This window comes from Oncorhynchus kisutch, linkage group LG6 (assembly GCF_002021735.2).
Source record: "Oncorhynchus kisutch isolate 150728-3 linkage group LG6, Okis_V2, whole genome shotgun sequence".
Classification (NCBI taxonomy): Eukaryota; Metazoa; Chordata; class Actinopteri; order Salmoniformes; family Salmonidae; genus Oncorhynchus; species Oncorhynchus kisutch.
Genome location: NC_034179.2, coordinates 55,055,485 through 55,065,484, shown reverse-complemented (window position 1 = coordinate 55,065,484; position 10,000 = coordinate 55,055,485). Strand labels below are relative to the sequence as shown.

Here is a 10,000-nt window from a genome sequence, read left to right as displayed (position 1 = left end):
ACTGTGTAACTAACCTCCTAGACAGAGGTGGTCTAACTGTAAGCTGCCTGTCTGTCTCTCCCTCCCTCCTCTCCGCCCTTCTCCTCTCCACCCTCCCTCCTCTCCGCCCTTCTCCTCTCCACCCTCCCTCCTCTCCACCCTCCCTCCTCTCCTCCCTTCTCCTCTCCACCCTCCCTCCTCTCCGCCCTTCTCCTCTCCACCCTCCCTCCTCTCCTCCCTTCTCCTCTCCACCCTCCCTCCTCTCCACCCTCCCTCCTCTCCTCCCTTCTCCTCTCCACCCTCCCTCCTCTCCACCCTTCTCCTCTCCACCTCCCCTCCACTGCCCTGTCCCTGGAAGCAGCTGCCCCCTGCATCAAAGCTATCAGCCCCAGTGAGGGCTGGACAACAGGGGGCGCAACTGTCATCATCATAGGGGACAATTTCTTTGACGGCCTACAGGTCATCTTTGGCACCATGCTGGTCTGGAGTGAGGTGAGTACATGACGATACACACACACACAGACACACGTGCACACATACACACACGCACAAACTCTCATCCCTCCACACAAACAACCCCTGAATATTGACCATAGAAGTGTATTGCATTGTCTGTCTTTACAGTTCACAGTACTGAAGGTCATGACAATACATTCTCTACATTTCCATCATGAAAGGGGGAGTGAGTCAGTCCAACTATGCCAGCTGTGGTAAAGGCCATAAAACACTGATGGAAATATCAACAAACCATCTGGACCAAAGAGAATTCTGCGGTTGTTGAAATACTGTGAAGTGTAGCTTTCTTCCAGAAATATGAAGCAAGACTTTTGACTTTTGCAATTTCTGGTTTTGAAACTTTAGAAGAGACAAAAGCCCTGTGTTAGTTCAACTTACACAATCAAATAACAACGTTTACTGTTTCCAATGACTTCTGTCCATTTAACAGACAGGTTATTTAACATAAATGCAGGGGGCATTTTCATCGGCAAACAAAAGCACTGTTAGAATACGCTATTTTCTCCTGTACAATACATTCCAATTGAATTTGACCTTGCACACTCTTTGCGATGCTGAGGAGTGGTCCTGCCTCAGCCATTAAAAGGTGTAATGGTATAAAAAGCCTCTGGTTGCTGGTGGACTGTCTTCATTCTCCCTGCAGCAGAAGATCTGAATATGAAAGGCAGGCTAAGCGCTCTGTAAGGGACAGTTTAAAGGCATGTAAAATGCTGGTGGCTGTGTGGGCTTTAAAGACGGCGCTGGTGTGTCTGTGTGTGTCTGTGTGTGTCTGTGTGTGTCTGTGTGTGTGTGTGTGTGTGTGTGTGTGTGTGTGTGTGTGTGTGTGTGTGCCTGAGCTAGATTGCTCTCTCATCTGTGTGTTGTATGCCTCACTCACACACCATCACACACACTCCCATCTCTTGGAGCTCTCCAGTCATCACAGGGGCCAATCAGAGGACAAATTCAGCTCCTATTTATTCAGCGCAGCTCTCTGATGTGCTTCTGAACCTCTCAATTAGCTTCCATATAGGACTGGTGACTGGGGCTGTGGGATGGAGACTGGGGACTGGGGGATGGAGACTGGGGGCTGTGGGATGGAGACTGGAGACTGGGGGCTGGAGACTGGTGACTAAAGACTGGGGGCTGGAGACTGGTGACTGAAGACTGGGGGCTGGAGACTGGTAACTGGAGACTGGAGGCTGGAGACTGGTGACTGAAGACTGGGGGCTGGAGACTGGTGACTGAAGACTGGGGGCTGGCGACTGGAGACTGGGGGCTGGAGACTGGAGACTGGGGGCTAGAGACTGGAGACTGGGGGCTGGCGACTGGAGACTGGGTGCTGGCGACTGGAGACTGGGGGCTAGAGACTGGAGACTGGGGGCTAGAGACTGGAGACTGGGGGCTGGGAGCTGGAGACTGGCGACTGAAGACTGGGGGCTGGAGACTGGTGACTGAAGCCTGGGGGCTGGCAACTGGGGGCTGGAGACTGGAGACTGGGGGCTGGAGACTGGTGACTGAAGACTGGGGGCTGGAGACTGGTGACTGAAGACTGGGGGCTGGAGACTGGTGACTGAAGACTGGGGGCTGGCGACTGGAGACTGGGGGCTAGAGACTGGAGACTGGGGGCTGGTGACTGGAGACTGGGGGCTGGAGACTGGAGCTGGGGGCTGGCGACTGGAGACGGGGGGCTTGAGACTGGAGACTGGGGGCTGGAGACTAGAGACTGGGGCTGGGGGCTGGTGACTGGGGGCTGGGGACTGTGACTGCGTGCTGGAGACTGGGGCTTGGGGCTGGCAAGTGGGGCTGGGGAATGGAGACTGGGGCTGGGAGCTGGAGACTGGGGCTGGGGGCTGGAGTCTGGGGCTGGGAGCTGGCGACTGGAGACTGGGGGCTAGAGACTGGAGACTGGGGCTGGGAGCTGAAGACTGGGGCATGGAGATTGGGGCTGGGGCATGGAGACTGGGGGCTGGAGACTGGGGCTGGGGTATGGAGACTGGGACTGGGGAAATGGAGACTGGGGCTGGGGGCTGGAGACTGGGGCTGGGGCATGGAGACTGGGGCTGGGGGCTGGAGACTGGGGCTGGGGGCTGGAGACTGGGGCTGGGAGCTGGAGACCGGGGCTGGGGAGAATATGAGGGGAATATGTTATGTTATTGCTACCATTAGCAAGTGCAGTGAGGAATAGTAAGGTGAAGGTTTACATACTGTTTAAGTACATCTTTATGTTTGGCCACATCAGGATGAGTAGACCTTACACCTTACGCTATGGTCCACATCTGGAGCACATTTATAGCAGAGCCCCCTCAGCCCTCTCTCTCCTCTCCCAGTAGCCGGAGGGGGGTTAGAGGATGGAGGGGGTTATGGGTTGGAGGGGGGTTAGGGGATGGATGGGGGTTAGGGGTTGGAGGGGGGTTAGGGGATGGATGGGCGTTAGGGGTTGGAGGGGGGTTAGGGGATGGAGGGGAGGGTTAGGGGATGGAGGGGGTTAGGGGATGGAGGGGGGTTAGGGGATGGAGGGGGTTAGGGGATGGAGGGGTGTTAGGGGTTGTAGGGGGGTTAGGGGATGGAGGGGTGTTAGGGGTTGTAGGGGGGTTAGGGGATGGAGGGGTGTTAGGGGCTAAAGGCAGGGGTAAGGGGATGGAGGGGGTTAGGGGCTGAAGGGGGGTAAGGTGATGGATGGGGTTAGGGGCTGAAGGGGGGGTAAGGGTTTAGAGAGGGGTTAGGGGCTGAAGGGGGGTAGGGGATGGATGGGGTTTAGGGGATGGAGGGGGTTAAGGGGATGGATGGGGTTAGGGGCTGAAGGGGGGGTTATAGGGGATGGAGGGCTGGAGGGCTGGAGGGCAGGGCAAACCTTGTAACTGTAGTGCTGGTAAAAAGCAGCCTGTACGAGGCCAAAGTTGATTTCCTCTACCTGCCATTCAGTGTTCAGTCTAATGAGCTGATCCAATCTTCAACACACTCCACTCTGCTCTCCTCTCCCCCGCCGGCCAGTGATTCAGCTATAATAATCACTGCTTATTTATTAGACTTTTAAATTGCAGAACCATGTTGGCATAATGTTAATACACGGGTTTCGAGTCCCACACATGCTTGCCGTTAAACGCTTGGCTCTGTATTTTTGTTGTATTTATTCTTTTAATTTGTAGAATAATTGCAGTTTAATTCAACCTTGGCTAGTGGAATAGGAACCTTTGCTACAGCAGTTCCCCCAGCGCCAAAGGGTTCAGAGCCAGTCATGGTCATGGGGTAATGGCTGAAGCCAGCGGGAGAGAGACGGGACAGGGGTCAGAAATAGCACTGATTAGGCCTCCAGGGGCAGATTTGCCTGAGTTGTCCAGCTGCCCTGCCCTGCCCTCCCTGCCTGTTGACCCACCCTCAATACTCAGCCCAGGGTTTATTTTAGAGGACACAGACAGAGGTAGAGGTAGAGGCAGACCCTCCTGTCTCCTCACCCCGTAGCGCTGGAGTAAAGCCAGGGGTGGAAAAGTACCCCAATTGTCATACTTGAGTAAAAGTAAAGATACCTTAATAGAAAATGTCTCAAGTAAAAGTGAAAGTCACCCAGTAAAATCCTACTTGAGAAAAAGTTTTAAAATTTGGTTTTAAATATAGTTAAGTATCAAAAGTAATTGTAATTGCAAAAACAGACTTAAGTATCAAAAGTAAAAGTATAAATCATTTCAAATTCCTTAAGGAAACTAGACCATTTTTACATTATTTTGATTATGGATAGCCAGGGGCACACTCCAACCCTCAGACATAATTTACAAATGAAGGATGTGTTTAGTGAGTCTGCCAGATCAGAGGCAGTAGGGATGACCAGGGATGTTTCTCTTGATAAGTGTTTGAATCATTTTCCTGTCCTGCTAAGCATTCAAAATGTAATGAGTACTTTTGGGTGTCAGGGAAAATGTATGGAGTAAAAAGTACATAATGTTCTTTAGGACTGTAGTGAAGTATAAAGTTACTAAAGAATACTAATGTAAAGTACAGATACCAACAAAAAAAACGACTTAAGTAGCACTTTCAAGTATTTTTAATAAGTACTTTACGTCACTGAGTACAGCCTACATAGAACTACTGCTCCAGTGTCCCGTCTAGCCCTCAGTATTCTCTGCTGGTCTCAGAGGCTGGTTGGTTGGAGTGCTGTTCGGCCCTTGGTCCGATGTAGGAAGTGCCGGGGCCCCACAGTGTGTTTCCAATTACCGCCCTCCCATACCGGAGAGGCCAGGGGTGAGGCTATGTTAGCTCCCTGCTCTCAGGGCCTCGAGGGCCCTCCAATATCACCCAGCCAGCCAGCACCCCCCCCCCCCCCCCCCCCCCCCGTACCCCCGATACTGATCAGCCCTGCAGAGCTGTGATAACCGTCGGCCAGGCATAATGAACACACACTGATCCTTGTCATGCTGTTCCCCTAGCCCTTCTCAAGCTACATGTTTATGTACCTTCTGTAACACACAGCCTCTCCAGGTGTGCGGGGAGCTATGGCTCCTGTCCAACAATACCACTCTCACTTTGGATGTGTGTGCGTGCGTGTGTCTGTGTGCTCTTTAACACCACCCAGACTCACAACACTCACACCACAGACTCACAACACTTTTCAACAACTCACGAGGTCCTTCGCTGCTGCAGTGCAGATGACACAGTCCACTCATAAACGCCCTTCATTCCCCACAAGTCATCAAATCCATAAGCGTGTTGTTTGCGTGTCTGACGGCATTGTGGACAGTTTGTCCTGCTCTCCTTTCCCTCCAGCCGTCCCTCTTCTCTCCTTCAGTGTGAAGGGTATTTACCCTGGCAGACAATAGAAAGGGATCGGCGGAGGCTCATTTGATGTGAAGTGTTTGTTTGCTGTGTTGAAGAGCACCACTCACACACCCAAACTCTGACTCAGGGGAGGAGAGGAGATCGGAGGAGAGGGGAGGGGAGAGCGAACCGAGTCTGTAGAGAACACCACTGCAGGAGTCATAGACTTGGACTAACGGCTGCCTGTCTCTCTCTCTCTCTTTCTTTCTTTCTTTCTTTCTTTCTTTCTTCTTTCTTTCTTTCTTTCTTTCTTTCTTTCTTTCTTTCTTTCTTTCTTTCTTTCTTTCTCTCTGTCTCCCTCTCTCTCTCTCTCTCTCTCTCTCTCTCTTGCTCTCTCTCTTCTGTGCGCTCTCACTCTCCTCCTGCAGCTCATCACACCCCATGCCATCCGGGTGCAGACTCCGCCCCGCCACATCCCAGGGGTGGTAGAGGTGACCCTCTCCTACAAGTCCAAGCAGTTCTGTAAAGGCACGCCCGGACGCTTCATCTACACAGGTCAGTTTCTCTCCCGCTCACAATAATATAATAATAATAATGAAGAAGAAGAATGGTCTGCGCCATTTAATCAAACCCACTATCCTGGAGTTGCAAGCGTCATGCACTACTTACTGTACATCTTTACAGGGGATCGCACAGGTCGTCCAACTCTTCCAGAAGTATTACAATTATTTAAAGTACTAAAGCACCATCACCTATACACAGTACAGGTTATTACAGACAGAGAATAGACAGTTTCATATCAGTATTTTTAGAGCCTTGTGTTAAGGATACAGTATGTAGCTAGAATTCTATCATGTTCGCCCGTGTTGCAGGGAAGAGAATCATTGTACATGCTGTGAAATACGGTTAAAATAACGAGACAAAAGAAATTACGCAAAAGTGATAGTTAAGACGGAAAGCATAGAAATAGCTCACATAGAACAGATCTACCACCTACCAGACTTGATTTCAATGACAGTGACAGATCTATAACTCAAATGTGGTCGGGCTGCCTAGGAAGATATTTAATGAACCTTTAAAGAACCACCATCTGAGAGATCCAACAGCAGAGATCCAACAGCAGAGTTGAGTACAGGAGTGCAGAACGCACCAAGAGCTTGCTATTATCAACTCCAAAGTACGGAACAGAAAACACAGTTAGCGGCACACTGAGAGCCTCTCCAGCTCTCTCTCTCTGTAGCTGTGTGATTCACAGTGGATGACAGGGGCTTCCTAGCAAACACAGGCCTATCTGGCCTAAGAATCCCACCTATTTCCTCTGTGTGGAGGTTAATGCTCGGCACGGCGCTCTCACAAGCAGTGACATCCTGTACAATCCAGTAGATAAGGCCAATAGAGAACTTATCTCGCTTATAGGAAGGAAAGAGGGGCCTGATTCATCCGTCAGTGAGCAGAGCCACTAGCCTAGCTCTGCCTGCCTGCCTGGCTCTATAGCCATGTGTTTATGTGCAGGAATTAGCAGGGAGTTATACGGAGCGCTTGTATGCCAAGAGGCTGAGAAAGGGTTGTGTGTTGCAGCACAGGCAGTACCCCCCGCTGCTTTAACAGTAACAGGGAGGCCTGTTGGACTAGCAGGAAGGTAGGCTACAGCACCCACTCTGTGAATGGGAGGTTCAGAGGGAGGCCAATGTTGACTTAATTACTGTAGATTGGGAGATTGTAACGACAAATGCTCGTAAAAGCGTTACAATTAAGCTAGGAAAACAGTCTGGGCTTTATAGGCCTCCATCTTGAAGCCATTTGAAGAAAGTGAATCCGTCCAGAACGTGAGCGAATGCGTGTTGGGTTCACACACACACACACACACACACACGTACATACGCATACACACACACACACACACACACACACACACACACACACACACACACACACACACACACACACACACACACACACACACACACACACACACACACGTACATACGCATACACACACACACACACACACACACACACACACACACGTACATACGCATACACACACACACACACACACACACACACACGCACACACACGCGCACACGCACACACACACACACACACGTACATACTCATACACACGCGTAAATGCACAAACACACACATTTACACATTTAAGATGTTAAGAATGTACAATCCCGTAGAGAAATAAGTATCTGCAAAAACAAGCAATCTTTCATTCTCTGATGCTCTTTTTCATAGCAACACACAAACACACACAAACACACACACATACACACACACACACCTCGTGCTGAAACTGAAACAGTGGTGGATTCTGCCCTCCCTGGGCTCACAACCTCGTTTCACCTAATTGAAAATTATAAGAGATGCCCTGGAGGAGAAATTTGTTTGTAATAAGTTGTACATAATGGAGGAACCTGGCTGCAAACCATTTCACTGAGCTCTCTTAGTGGGTGGAACCAATCCCAGAGCAATTTTAGACTCCTGTAATGGCTGTGGCCTTATTCCCTCTTCTGCACTTTTCCTCTCTTCCCTCGGAAAGAGGAAGGGAGGAGGGAGAGAGGAACACTTCTGCAGTGAAGTGGCCCCCTTCCTCGCTCTCATTTTTATTTCTCTCATACTCACACTTGTATGCTCTTAGGCATGTCTATACAAATACAATGCACGTACACAGACGCAAACACACAGACGCACGCACGCGCGCACGCACATACACACACACACACACACACACACACACACACACACACACACAGACAGACACACACACACACACACACACACACACACACACACACACACAGCGGAGGGTGTGGGTGACAATGGGAGGCCTCACTCATTAATATTGATCCTCTTGACACGGGTCCACAATGCCACACAGTAGGGCACCATCCAGTGTGTGTGTGTGTGTGTGTCTGTGTTGTACACTCCAGTTTCTACTCACGCCACACCTCATATCATTTCCTTCAGCAGTAAGATGATGTAAAACATGTTTTAGTGATATGTTACCATGCTCACCCATGTTGGGACTACTTTCTCTCTCTGTGGGCTGTGTGACACTATGCAAGGCAGTGACTCTGCACCCTAACCAAGCCCTGCTGTAAATGGGCTGGCTGTGGAATGGGGAAGACTCATTACCCAGAAATGATTTTTAATCATCTTTGGTTGCCGGGCGGGCTGGGCCGTTCCTCCCGCAGGCTACCTGACTCCATCCATACAGGCCTGTCTGGCTGCTAAGTGCTTTTTTCAAGTGGGCGGAGATGAACCCTGACCCTCTCATTTGCCAATTTCTTCAACATGTGAATTAGGAAATTCGATACGGCCCGGCGGTTACCTCACCCCGCGTCAAGGTCGACTTCTCTCCCCGGGTGAAAGGTCATAGCTGGGAGCGCTCACTGGCTCTCCGTCGGATTCCGTCTGTTTTTGTTGTTGTTGCTCTAGTCCCCCCTCTGGCAGAGCAATTAACCACATACACTCTGCACCAACGAGAGCCCCGAGTTGAAAGTAATTCTACATATATATATTTTTTTAAATGAAGAGAGAAAGTGTCTGTAATGTGGCTGGCAGATGGGATTCCACGGAGCGCCTTATGCTGCTTGATCTGAGCGGTGAGAAATGTACACGTGAGCCACATATTCCTCATAATACACAGCTGGGCCTACTCCGTGCACCGGCTCTCACACACGCTCAGCGTCTTATTCTCTCCTTGGTCTCTGACTTGCGATCAAACTCCTCTACCTCCAGCACAGAGACATCACACTGTGTTGACTGGGTTGGGCAGCACACCCATGCCACCTCTCTCCACAGTCCCAATGCCGTGTCCTTTGTGTCCCTCCTGTCCCTCAACCTCTCCCGGCCTCGGCCCCAGCGAGGCACCTGCTGAGTAGAACTCACCACCAGAGATCTGCCTCTAAACCCCATTCATTTTCCTCTGTTGTCTCCAGTCGGCACCTCGTGGTGGGTTGACTGGGCTCCTGTGCCAGTGTGCAGTGCACCCATCCTGGGCATGGGTGGGTGGGTGGGTGGGTGGCAGCTGGACGCCGTGCCACCCGTAGGACAGCTGGCAGCACTAATCATTTGCTGCCGTGGAGACGGAGCGCGGTGGAGTTGAGGGCCTAATTAAATCAATACAGGCATCGGCATGAACGTCTCTCAAGCACCCCCCCCCCCCTAAGCCCCTACGGCTGGGCCAGGCAGAAATCAATGGCTACCTGGTAACCACGGGGGTCCATGTCAGCTGCCACTGGCCAGCGAATCAGTCAGACAGAGGGATTCCAACCCTTCTCCTACAGCAGAGTTAATGAAAAGCTAGTAGGCAGGAGAAGATCACTGTAGTGTTATAGTGGAGTGGGTGTAGTCACCACCAACCACCTGTGACTTACTGTAAACACGGAGGATTCTTTCTCTTTTCTCTCTGTCTCTCTGTCTCGCCCTCTCGCTCTCGTTATGTTCTGTCACAGAGGTGACTCGAGTCGGACTCACGTCACCAATTTGATGACTTGAGACTCGACTTGGTCTTGTAGCCTCAAGACTCGGGGCTCGACGTCGACCTGAGACTGATGACTTGAAATGATCTGGCCAGGTTTTGTAACATTTTGTCCCTCATTTTGTGGCACAGAGTCTGCGTGGATTAGTCTCCATGAGGCCAGAGACAGTACTTTGCAACACAACAAAAAAACGTTGCAACAGATTGACTAGTGAAACGCACAAGCGGCCCTCTGATTGGACCAGCAAACTGTCAATCAACAAGTTGGGTGAGCTAGAGAACAG

The 10,000-nt window shown here is 50.9% G+C and overlaps 1 protein-coding gene across 15 annotated transcripts in view; it reads left to right on the top strand.

The window, feature by feature from the left end:
* The window catches only part of LOC109891850 (transcription factor COE1-A), a 105,375-nt gene that overhangs the window by 64,038 nt on the left and 31,337 nt on the right, over positions 1–10,000 (top strand). For 10 of the 15 annotated variants that reach the window (XM_031826960.1, XM_031826958.1, XM_031826949.1 and 7 more), the window contains exons 9-10: positions 341–471; positions 5,652–5,778. In XM_031826960.1, coding sequence (XP_031682820.1) covers positions 341–471; positions 5,652–5,778 — 258 coding nt within the window. Of the gene's footprint in view, positions 1–337; positions 472–5,651; positions 5,779–10,000 lie in introns of all 15 variants that reach the window. The other 5 variants (XM_031826948.1, XM_031826954.1, XM_031826950.1 and 2 more) reach the window with 1 other exon arrangement.